The sequence below is a fragment of the Octopus bimaculoides genome, chromosome 11 (assembly GCF_046866305.1).
Source record: "Octopus bimaculoides isolate indiv1 chromosome 11, ASM4686630v1, whole genome shotgun sequence".
Classification (NCBI taxonomy): Eukaryota; Metazoa; Mollusca; class Cephalopoda; order Octopoda; family Octopodidae; genus Octopus; species Octopus bimaculoides.
In genome coordinates this window covers 3,509,443-3,521,942 of record NC_142938.1, presented here as the reverse complement: position 1 = coordinate 3,521,942, position 12,500 = coordinate 3,509,443, and the positions used below count along the sequence as shown (strand labels likewise).

General features: G+C 39.9%; 1 protein-coding gene across 1 annotated transcript in view; it reads right to left on the bottom strand.

Annotated features, from left to right (window-relative positions):
• LOC106872105 (echinoderm microtubule-associated protein-like 6) overlaps positions 1–12,500 on the bottom strand; it is a 39,652-nt gene that overhangs the window by 5,356 nt on the left and 21,796 nt on the right. Inside the window, exons 20-34 of the mRNA XM_089359234.1 lie at positions 11,973–12,104; positions 11,209–11,474; positions 10,203–10,404; positions 9,955–10,081; positions 9,012–9,108; positions 8,574–8,703; positions 7,818–8,090; positions 7,110–7,330; positions 6,045–6,202; positions 5,159–5,276; positions 4,188–4,376; positions 2,128–2,297; positions 1,509–1,671; positions 995–1,098; positions 1–82 (exon numbers count right to left, since the gene is read on the bottom strand). The exon at positions 1–82 is cut by the window's left edge and continues 72 nt beyond it. Coding sequence (XP_089215360.1) covers positions 1–82; positions 995–1,098; positions 1,509–1,671; positions 2,128–2,297; positions 4,188–4,376; positions 5,159–5,276; positions 6,045–6,202; positions 7,110–7,330; positions 7,818–8,090; positions 8,574–8,703; positions 9,012–9,108; positions 9,955–10,081; positions 10,203–10,404; positions 11,209–11,474; positions 11,973–12,104 — 2,432 coding nt within the window. The remainder of the gene's footprint in view (positions 83–994; positions 1,099–1,508; positions 1,672–2,127; positions 2,298–4,187; positions 4,377–5,158; positions 5,277–6,044; positions 6,203–7,109; positions 7,331–7,817; positions 8,091–8,573; positions 8,704–9,011; positions 9,109–9,954; positions 10,082–10,202; positions 10,405–11,208; positions 11,475–11,972; positions 12,105–12,500) is intronic.

The window sequence follows — 12,500 nt, the reverse complement described above, 5'->3', positions numbered from 1 at the left end:
TGAACTTGAAAGGTGACAACAATTCACGTCCCCTCGTTCGGAATTTTCTGGCCAAATTCCTAATACTTCTTTGCCAAGAATACTAAAAATAGGAAAAAAGGAATGTTTCTTTTGCTTATTTAACACAGAAATATAATTTTTGTTGTACCTTGGGAGGGTCGTTAAGCCAATAATAAACAAACACACACACACTGATTCTGTTTCACTTCTTTATTTGTTAATTGGTTAACAATTTAACCAATTGACTAATTTATTATTTGATTAACCATTCAATCAGTTATATTTAGCCAAAAATAGACCTGAAGCACATATGCAAATGAGCGAGACATGTCATTGATGAGGTCATGAATGGCAGTGTAAAGACTTCAACAAACCTAACTGAATGATTTTTTTTTAACTGAACAATCAATCAACCAAACTGATTACTTAATTGGTTAAATAGTTTACTAATTCCCTAATAATAACAAAAGAAGTGAAACATAACCAGTGCATGTGTTTATTATTGGCATAATGACCTGCCTAATATACAACTAAATATGTTTCAACACACAAATTCATATCAAGAATCTTTCAAACTAAACACAAAACCCAAATTAAATTTAAAACGAAGCAAAACCCCCAGAAAATATGTAAATATAGATCATATAACCAAAGGTGAAACTTGTACAAAACATTGTCCTTTTAATGGCACATTTTTAATAATCTCTTTAAACTCGTACAAGCTTCACCAATGTCCTTAAGATACAACAACGATTTTTGAAGCTTTTACTGTAGACATATAGATCTATTGATGTCGGTTTAGGTGGGGTGATTCAAGTTTTGTTGTGGCCTCAATGGTCATGTTGCTAATTAAAAAACTAATTAAATACCATTCTAAAGTGATTCTTAGATAATTGATTAATTGGTTTATCCAAATCCATTTGTCACAGCCTGTAAGTTATGTTCTATGTCATAATTTATATACTTTGTCAATATTGTGAGGTGTGTACTTTACCTTGTCCAGGAACTCCATACAATGGAATCGGTAACAGAACGGTTATCAACCAGCTTGCCACCAGGTACTGTATAGATCTTTTCCACATACGCTTCGGTGCCAACCTGTATAAAAAGACACACACTTGCATACAGAAAGGATTGTTCTGAAAGACCAACAAGGTTAGCAACATCATCATCATCATCATCATCATCATCATCGTTTAACGTCCGCTTTCCATGCTGGCATGGATTGGATGGTTCGACTGAGGGCTGGCTAGCCAGAAGGCTGTACCAGGGTCCAATCTGATCTGGCAAAGTTTCTACAGCTGGATGCCCTTCCTAATGCCAACCACTCCAGGAGTGTAGTGGGTGCTTTTTACATGCCACCGGCATAAGGGCCAGTTAGGCGGCACTGGCATCAACCAGACTTGAGTGGTGCTTTTTGCATGCTGTGCTTGAGAAGACCCGGCAAGCCAAATGAGACAGTATTTCGTGAAAGAAAATGGGAGTAGTGCCCAGGTGGTTGTCCTTACCTTAATGTAATTACTATCAGCAGAAAAATCCATCTTCAAAATGGCGCCAGGGACCCCTTTACAGAGCCCACTTCTACTAAGGTTCTTTCCTTGGCTCAGGTCATAGAAGTCTACGAATTTGTCCTCAGTGCCCACAGCTAAGAACCTGCCGTCTGGGCTGAACCTGCAAAACAAGGAGAAGCAGCTTGTGACAAGGGGGAGGGTTGAGAATGGGTCTCCTCATGTGGCAACAGTTGTTTGGTAGATGGAGTGGTGGTGGTGGTGGTGGTGGTGGTGGTGTTGATGGTGGTGATAGTGGTGATTGTGGTGGTGGTTGTTGTGGTGATGGTGGTGGTGGTGGTGGTGGTGGTGTTGAGGTGGTGGTGGTGGTGGTGATAGTGGTGGTAGTAGGCATAGTATGACTGATGAATGGTTAAAAAGGCCCCAGGGTTGGATCCCAATAAGACAAAAGTCATTTTATGGTAACATAAGTTACAGTGGTACAAGTAGTAGTTGTCGAAGTGGTGATAGCATTGTTGGTGACGAAATTTAAGAGAAAATACGAAAAATTACTCATCCACAAACAAACAAAATAAATTAAAGAAAACAAACAAAAGGCAAAAATCAATACTCCACTGACCTGAGGTCATTGACAGAAGCTGACCGGTCCCTTTTCTTTCCCCAGAAATTCATATCCTCACTGTTCAACAAGATAAACTCTCCGTTCTTCAGGCCAACAGCAATCAAGTCCCCGGCAGGACTATATGCTACAGCTCGGACGGGACCAACATGTAGCTTAGCCTTCAAGTCCTAAATGAAATGGTTAGAAGAATGAGCGTATATGTATATATATATATATATATATATATATATATATATATATATATATATATAAATGTAAAAATGCATCAGTTGTCAAGTGATGAGGAGACAAACACAAAGATATATACATACACACATACATACATACATACATATATATATATATATATATATATATATATATATATATATATATATATATACATATATATATATATATATATATATATATATATATATATATATATATACAATGGGCTTCTTTCAGTTTCCATCCACCAAATCCACTCACAATGCTTTGTTCGACCCTATATCAGAAGACACTTGTCCCAAGTGCCACGCAGTGGGACTGAACCTGGAACTATTGGTTGAGAAGCAAGCTTCTTACTACACAGCTTCTTGCTTGTGCCTATATATATATATATATATATATATATATATATATATATATATATCATCATCATCATCATCATCATCATTGTTTAACGTCCGTTTTCTATGCTGGCATGGGTTGGACGGTTCGACCGGGGTCTGGGAAGCCAGGAGGCTGCACCAGGCTCCACTCTGATCTGGCAGTGTTTCTACAGCTGGATGCCCTTCCTAACGCCAACCACTCCATGAGTGTAGTGGGTGCTTTTTACGTGCCACCGGCACAGGGGCCAGAGGAGCTGGCATTGACCGTGATCAGATGGTGCTTTTTACGTGCCATTGGCACAGAAGCCAGTCAAGGCGGCGCTGGTATCGGATACGTTTGGATGGTGTTTTTATGTAAATAATGTACATAATTCCTCATCTCTTAAATGTAGAACTGTACAACGAATGATGTTCTTACGGATTCAAATATGTCCCTCAGCATAATAGAATCGGTGAAACGTCTGGATTTGTAGAACAGGAACTGTTCAAAGGGAGATAACTGCGCTAAGTTTCACTTCAAAGAATTTCAATTCGAGGCTTTTTTCTTTTTTTCTTTTCATCACCATGCTGACCAACATTAATCTTACCCCACATCAGAAAAAAAATCCATCTGCCTACAGCCAGAAGATTTGGCAAGTTGCCTGTATTATCAAGAACAATAATAGATGTGAAAGCAATGATTAAGTTTCTGACCAGACATAACCAACGCCTACACATCATCATAATCTCTGTCTCTCTCTGTATATATATATATATATATATATATATATATATATATATATAGAGAGAGAGAGAGAGAGAGAGAGAGGCACACATGGCGGAGACGTAAGCCCGCCTGCCAACTGTTTTTTGAAAATGGAAACCCACGTTTTCGGTTATGGATATTCTGATTCTGTAAAAAAAATTGGCAAAAATAGCAAGGTCTTTGTCTTGTGAGCTTAGGGGTACTGGCGACATATAAAAAGCACCCAGTACACTCTCTAAGAGGTTGGTGTTAGGAAAGGCATCCAGCCAGAGAAACCACGCCAAAATAGACAACTGAAGCCCACTGAAGTTCTCTGGCCTGCCTGCTCCTGCTAAACTGTCCAACCCATACCAGCATAGAAAACAGATATTAAATGATGATGATGATAATGATGGTGATGGTAGGGATGATAACAGAACTACGCGTATAAATAAACACATATGCAAATATATAGTGAGAATTTACAAAAAAACAAAAGACGATGCCAGGTGTGTAAACAGCAAACAGATTTATAAGTTTAACGCTTGGGATGGTGATAAAGTCTTTTACATTTCGAGCCTACGCTCTTCAGCAGAAAGAAACACAGAAATAAACAGAGAGAGAAAATAGAAGAGAAAATAGAAAAAGGTTTAGCGATCAATCATGCAAATATATATGTATATCTATTTTTGTCCTTTGGTATCTGACCTCGAAGGGTTTCCAGAAAGTCAAGCACTTACTTTGGTTGAAAGGTCCCAGACTCGGACAGTTCCATCAAAACTACCAGTAATGAAGTAGGAGATTTTTGGATGAACATCAAGGCCCCATACTTCGCCCTCACCATGGCCCGTTACTAAGGCTTTTGTGATTCCATTCTTCTCGGTAATTTCATATACGTTATTCAAATGTGTTCCAACAAGAATTTTACTCTGAGAGAAATGGAAAATAAAAAAACAAAGCACAGTACAGAAATTAAAAGTATTTTTAAATATTTAGACTGAATCTTCTTGGAATCCCGTCAAAATAACAGAAGTAATTACCATATATGATGGTATAAAAGACACACAGGTTTATCAAATGCACCTCAGTTTCAATAGCGCATGTTCAGGAAAAAATTTAGTGCACCGAAGTTTATAAGAGATCAGGGTGGAGTTCTCCAGAGACATTTTTGGGGAAGAAAAGTGTGTATTATATGCCATCAAATATGGTAATTTTGGAAGGCGGCAAACTGGCAGAAACGTTAGCATGCCAGGTGAAATGCTTAATGGTATTTCGTCTGTCTTTATGTTCTGAGTTCAAATTCCGCTGAGGTCGACTTTGCCTTTCATCCTTTCAGGGTTGATAAATTAAGTACCAGTTACATATTGGGTTGATCTAATCGACTGGTCCCCTCCCCCAAAATTTTGTGCTTTGTACCTAGAGTAGTAAAGAATATGGTAATTTTGGAAGACATTCCATTCTGGTTCCTTCTTTCTTTCTTAGACTTTTTCTCTCTTAGTATAGAGTGACCCACCTCTCAATCAAAGGAAGATTTTAAACTTATGAGCTGCATTGTAGGTACCACGGAAAAAGTACCCAGTACCCTCTTTTAAGTGGTTGGCATTAGGAAGAAATAAAAGAATAAAATAATAAAGGCAAAATAGACAACTGAAGATTGGAAGTTGGGAAAAGAAAACGGTGGAGTGGGCAGGGATTGGATTAGTGCCTTTACCTTGGCCCGACAAACAGATTTTACTACAATCATTTTACTGCCACTATCTGCAAGAGGGAATGCACGACATCTCTTCATTTCTTGGTCCCACAACTTCACTGCACCATTTTCAGCTGTACTGTAAATATGTAAAAGATATTACAGGTAAATGTAGAGAAGACAAACAGGTAAATGTATCACACGTTTTAGAAACGACTTCCTCAACCACACAACCACACCTGGCCTATTATTAACCAATAATTAACTTTTGCAATTAATAAACCATTAAAATAAATTCTTCGATTGGCAACAATAAAATAAACGGATCAGGCTTCGATCGTATACTAAATAAAACTTTCTTAATTGCAATCTTCATAGTAACATCGTTTTAATAACGTCATTTATATGAAATAAAATTGATGTAAAAGTTAGAGTCACTTCCCTTGTCCTATTACCTCCCTTCGATACAGAAAAATTTCCATTCCATTCCAAAAAGATTTCTGACATTTTGAAATCTTCCTCTCATAGTATAAAAGATACAATATTTATGACATCCGCCTTCGCTAAGTCGAAGGTATTAATTTCAGTCGTATTTGATTGTTTGTCCGTGTAGAAAACATCTTAAGAACCTGGCTGGATTCGAATAAAACTTTCATGGATGTTTGGTCTCGCGATTGGTATATATATATATATATATATATATATATATATATATATATATATATATAATTTATATACACATATACATATAGGCACAGACATACAGGCTGCAATCCAATGATTAAAGCAAGTAAAAGATAAAAGAAGATAAAGACAAATTGAAATTCTTCAACATGAAAAATCTTATCAAGGAATTTCGGTTTGTATCTTGAAGAATTTTTTAGATGGTTGCATCGGTTATACTTACAGGGGTTCCTTGCCACCAGTTACAATTAATCCATCTTTAATGGTGGTAAACATGGAGAAGACAGGCCCAGTGTGTGCCTTGATTACCAGACGTAAAAGAGTGTGGTCCTTCCAGACGTAGACGTCACCACTTAGGGCCCCTGTGTAGGTGATGCTATTCTGAAATAGAATAAAAATGTGGGTGAAACAAACGTGGAGATGGTTTTGTATTGGAGATGCAGAGGACAGCTGTGAAAAGAAGTTCTGAGCTTTAATTGTGGCAGGTACCTGTGGAAGTGGTAGACCCAGGAAGATGTGGGGCGAAGTGGTGAGAAGGATCTTCAGATGCTGGGCCCCACTGGGGAAATGACGAGGGACCAGGAGATGCAGAGATTTGCTGGACTTGATGAGAAACATGAAGCCAAGTAAAATCCTTGTCTTCCACACAAACAGGTTTGTCCTTTCAGGTGTCGGTGTCACTTACAAAGCACCTGTGCCAGGGATTCATAAATGTACTCTGGCTGGCGGCATGTGAAAAGCACCCAGTACCCTCATGATGATGATCATCATGTAGGTATGGCTGTGTGGTTAAGAAAGCTGCTTCACAGCCATGTGGACTTGGTTTCAGTCCCAGTGAGTGGTACCTTAGGCAAGTGTCTTTTACCACAAACCCTGTTGCTGATCCTTGTGAGTAGATTTAGGAGACAGAAGCAAGCCCATATACATGGATGTACCCCTGTGCCTCTATACCTCTAATCTTCCATCAAGTAGCAGAAGGCCACCTCTCCCCTCACTATTATTCCCTCCTCCTGGCTGTGGGGTGGGGTTTTGCCTTGCAGGTTATTCAGTAACCCTGTCGGTGCTGGTGCCATGTAAAAAGCACCTAGTACACTCCGTAAAGTGGTTGGCATTAGAAAGATCCTCCAGGCATAGAAGCCATGTCGGAACAGACAAATGGAGCCTGGAGCAGCTCTTTGGTTTGCCAGCTCCGTGTCAAACCTTCCAACCCATGTCAGCATGGGAAACAGACATTAAATAATGACAATGATGATGATGATGATGACACAAAGGAAAGGGACAGACTTACATTTGCAAAGGCCACAGACAGCATGGTTTGCATTTTACAGGGGTTACCTCCATCAGTGCAGTTTGTGAGGATTCCTCGCTTCCCGACCAGTTGGCTGCCAGTCACTGTCCAAAACCTGACGTGCTTAACTCCAACACTAACAATCTCATGGTCAGAGTCTGGCCGGAATTCAGCTCGGAAGATTCGGTCAGTATGGCCGTTAGCACAAGCAACTTGTGTACCTACAACAAGAAAGAATAACAAGATAAATGTAATAATAATAATAATAATAATAATAATAATAATAATAATAATAATAATAGTAATCAGCATCATCATCGTCGTCGTTTATTTATTTCTTTACTACCCACAAGGGGCTAAACACAGAGGGGACAAACAAGGACAAAGGGATTAAGTTGATTACATCAACCCCCAGTGGGTCGGATGCTTTAACAGAAACCGCTGGGCCAAAGCTCTGCAGCTTCTGATATGAGTCCAGCACCCGAACCACTAAGCCAGGTTCCTCCACCATGATTGTGTGTGTATGTGCATGTACGTAGATATGTAGTTGTGTGTGCAATGTATGTACATCAATCAATGTGTATATACATATGTGTGTGTGTCAGAGTGAATGGCATCAAACTCCAATGCTCTCTTTCACATGGTTTCTATTACTGGACACCCATCCTAATGCCAAACCATTTCTCAGAGTCTATAACAAAATCTTACCTTCTTGCCATTTCCAAAGAGCGATTTTGTGTTCAGATTCTAAACCTACTGAAATTAGGTACCGTCCAGTGCTGGAGAAATCCAAAGAGCAAGTTCCTTTGCTGTGAACACCTTCCAAAATGGACAGAGTCTCTTTACTGTAAGCTTCCCATATATGTATGCAGGGTGGGTTACCAAGTTGACCGCTGGCCACTGTGTTTTTGAATCTCGGGTGGGAGTTGACACTCAGGCACAGTATGTCATCTGTGTGGCCTGTGTAGAAACTCTGGGTTCCTGGCAGAAGAAAGAAACGGTTTTATTTCTGGAGTAAATAGCTGCAAATCTCAGCGCATATATACACACATATATAGACACTCTCTCACATGCATACACACAGTCTTGTACATATACATGCTTACAAATGCATACACTTTCATAAGACACACACACACATACAAACATATATGCATACACACACATACATACATGCATACATACATATACATACATGCATACAAGTGTACATACATGTACTCATGTATGTACACACATGTATACATACTCACATATATACATCTGTACATACAGACATACATATATGCATAAATATACATACATATGTGTGTGTGTCTGTGCCTATGTATGCATATGTACTTACATGTATGTGTATATATGTATGTGTGTGTGTGTGTGTCAGTGTGCGTATATGTATTTACATGTGTGTATATATGTATGTGTGTGTGTGTCAGTGTGTGCATATATGTTTGTGTTACTTACCAGTTGCGATGTTCTGTACAATACAAACTCCAGCAGTGTGGAAGACAACGTCTCCGCTGTCGTCAAGGTAATGCAGGTTGCAGCGTGCATCGAAACCTCGGTAACCGTGCACGTGGTCCAACACGAGGCCCTGCGTAAACGAAACAAAAAGCCACTGTCAGCATCATCATCACCATCACCACCACCACCACCACCACCACCGTCATAATAATAATCCTCAACATCACCACCACCACCACCACATGGTTTGACAGGAAGGACCTGATAGGTCAACAGTTTGTAGTGGTGGTGGTGATGGTAGTAGTAGTAGTGGTAGTAGTAGTAGTAATAGTAGCGGTGGTGGTGGTGGTGACAGTGGTGGTGATGGTAATGGTAGTAGTAGTAGTGGTGGTAGTAGTAGTAGTAGTAGTAGTAGTAGTAACAGAATCTAAAACTCACAGACACTGGGGCTGTTCTCTTCTTCTTGCTGTTCATCAACGCTTCGTTGTGCAAAACCTTAGGAGGTGGGTTCAAATTCCGAGTGACAGACATTGCACTTCAAGGGGCCACAAGGAACCAGAGTCAAGTTTGGTGGAGGAAGTCAGCAGAAGTTTTGAAGAATTGATTAAAAAAAAATAAAAGAAATAACAAAATACATTTACAAATAAGAAAGGCAGACTTCACTCATCACAGACCACTTATACTTATGAGTACCACTCATATTATTAATGAGTATCACTCATGCTAATGAGTATCACTCATACTCATGAGTGCCAATCATACCTATGAGTACTACTCATAGTAATGAGTGCCACTCGTGCTAATGAGTACCACTCGTACTCTTGAGTACCACTCATACTTATGAGTACCACTCACATTCATGAGTGCCAATCATACCTGAGTACCACTCACATTCATGAGTACCACTCATACTTCATATACAATATATTCACAGACATCATGGCCATGTGGTAAGAAGCTTGCATCCCAACCACATGGTTCTGGGTTCAGTCCCACTGCATGACACCTTGACAAACTGTTTTATGCTCAAGAACACAAAACCTCGTTTCACGTTGCTTCAGTTCACTCAGCCGGTATCCGTAGGTGACCCTGCAACGGAGTAGCCATTCAATCAGGTGGGGGTGCAAAGGGGTTTGAGTCACAAGGAAAGGTATGTTCATTCACAGACCAACGGAGAGCCTGTATGTGATCACTCAGTTTGCTAGAAATAACAGCCAAATCTTTCTGAAACCACACCCATCTTAGGAAAGGCAAAAACAAATTGAATGTTGTATCTCTGTATCTCTAAAAGACAGGAAGGTCATGACATAGAGCCAAAGAACAACAACAACCAAGACCACACACACATACACACACATAAAATACAACAGACCCTACATACTTGCTGTGTAAGTCTCCATTTGCACAGACCATGTTGGGTTTGATGCCTTCCCTCCGATGTAGAGAGTCAGCGTAGATCTTGCTGCTGTAGTCCATGTTCTTCTCTCGATCAACGTCACTGTCATAACCTGTAATAAGGGGAGATAAATCAGTGATAGTAGCAGTTTATGGTGGGATGAATACCACAGCAATAACAAAGAAATTGAAAAATGAAAATTATAGAAAATGGTTGAGAAACAATCTTTATACCTTCTTCATCAGAATCTGTCTGTGAGTCATCACTGTCTCCTCTGCAGACATCAGCTTTTGCTGCTGGATTAGTGGCAGCCCACACCATCACAGACATATCAGCGCCACCGACGGTGACAAGCTTTTGGTCATCGAAACACCATCGGACGTTGGTCACATGGGCACTGTGTCCAGTGTATTTCTTGAACTTAGCAAGTTGACCCTGAAATTCAGGGGTTAAAATATGAATATCATTAATGTTATTTATAAAGGCCTCCATCAGGTTTCACTATATATTTGTGACCGGGGTGTTCCTGTCCAAAACTGAGGCCACAGTCATCATCATCATCATCATAATCTAATGTTCACTTTTCCATGACTGTATGGGTCAAACAAATTTTGTCGAAGTACATTCTCAATGGCCAGATGCCCTGCCTGTTGCCATCTTTCACCTGTTTCCAAGCAAGGTAACACATCCCCACATTCGTCATGGAAGACTGGAAACTTGTATGATGCTAATGCTTAATTATGACCAATATTTGATGTCTAGACAAAGGTACACAAAAGCACACACACACACACACACACACACACACACACACACCTATAATTCTGTCTGACCCATGCAAGCATACAAGAGTGGACATTAAAATGATGATGTTGATGTTGATGATGATGATGCTGATGATGATGACAATGGACTTCTTTCAGTTTCTATCAATCAAATCCACTCATAAAGTTTTGGTTGGCCCAGGGCTATAATAGAAGACACCAACCCAAGGTGCCACACAGTGGGACCGAATCCAAGACCACACGGTCAGGAAGCAAGCTTCTCGACCACACACCCTCGCCTGCACCCGTACTTCATCAACCTTAAAAACACTGAAACCAACAAAACAAGAATATAAAACAAATGCTAATTACCCGCTTAAGAAAAAAAGGGGGGAGGTGGGGGGTTTCAAAGTGTGAGTGGGGAGGGGTGGACATAGGGAGAGATAAAAGCAAATAAATAAACGTGGAATGTTACCTTAACTGGGAACTGGAATATTTTCAATAATCCAAAGTCGTCGGCCGTTGCCAGCATTGTCTTGTCATTGGACAAGGTTGTGGCATTGATGTCGGTGATGTCGGCCTTGCTGGGCCAGATGCCCTCACAGGTGGTGCCGAGGACACACGTCCAACTGGCCCAGTGGAATTTGTCCACTTCTGCTTGTCTCAGGTTAAATCGTTTCCCTCTTGGAGCTTCAAAAAACAGTTGTTCTCTGGCACCGGAGTTTACCATTATGACTCTACCTGGGGCGAATAAAAAACAAACAAACATTAGAAAATAAAAAAATCGAAACCAAATAGGATGAGAGAGGTTTATGTGTGAGTGTGTGTGTGTGTGTGTGTGTGAGAGAGAGAGAACATGACTGTGTGTGAGCATGTGTGTGTGAGAGAGAGAGAGAGAGAGAGAGAGAGAACATGACTATGTGTGTGTGTGTGTGTGTGTGTGTGTGTGTGATTGGAATCTAAAAAATCTTTTTATTACATACAAAATAAAATACAATTCTTGATTTTAAATCTTAATTATGAAAAAAGTAACTGGAAATGGAAAAAAGATTTTCTGCCTCCTTCTGCTCTTTTTTCATAAAAATCTAATTCCATTGGCTGCCTGGAAATACTCAGTCCAAGTCCCATCTTATATCACTCCTTCCGCAAACCAAACAAAGAGTGCACCCCACCCCCTATCACTCTCACAAAGCCATAAAAACAAAGAATATAAAAAACAAGGGCTTGTACTGCACTTACCTTCTTTATCCCAGTCAATGTGAGTAATGTAACTGGAACAGCCCTTACAGATGCCGACCCTCTTCAAACTGCTTGTGTTGTATAAGTCTACAAAGTTCTCATGGGACGCAACAGCCAAATACTTGCCAGGATCTATTTGCAGAGAAAACAGAAAACATAAAGAAAGGAGGTTGTCTTCTACTGTTGCCTTGGGTCAACTAAAGCATTGGAATTTGATGGAAATTTGGTAAATGGTAACTGTGCCTGAAATTCCTCATAGGAAGCGACTTCTCCAACCATTGTTGTATTTTATGAAGAAGATTAAAGAAAGTTAAATGATTTTCGTTCTGACATTCATTGTTAATATCACCTCAAAGGCACTGACCCTTCAACACCTTCAATATTGTTCCGTTGTATCCCTTATAAGGCAGCCCCCTATGTCCTCCCCTCATATCATAAAGGAGAGAAATAAAAGAGTGATTGCAACAGCCATACTTGTCTCATAACATGTCACTGCCATATAAAGCAGCGAGCTGGCAGAGTGGTTAG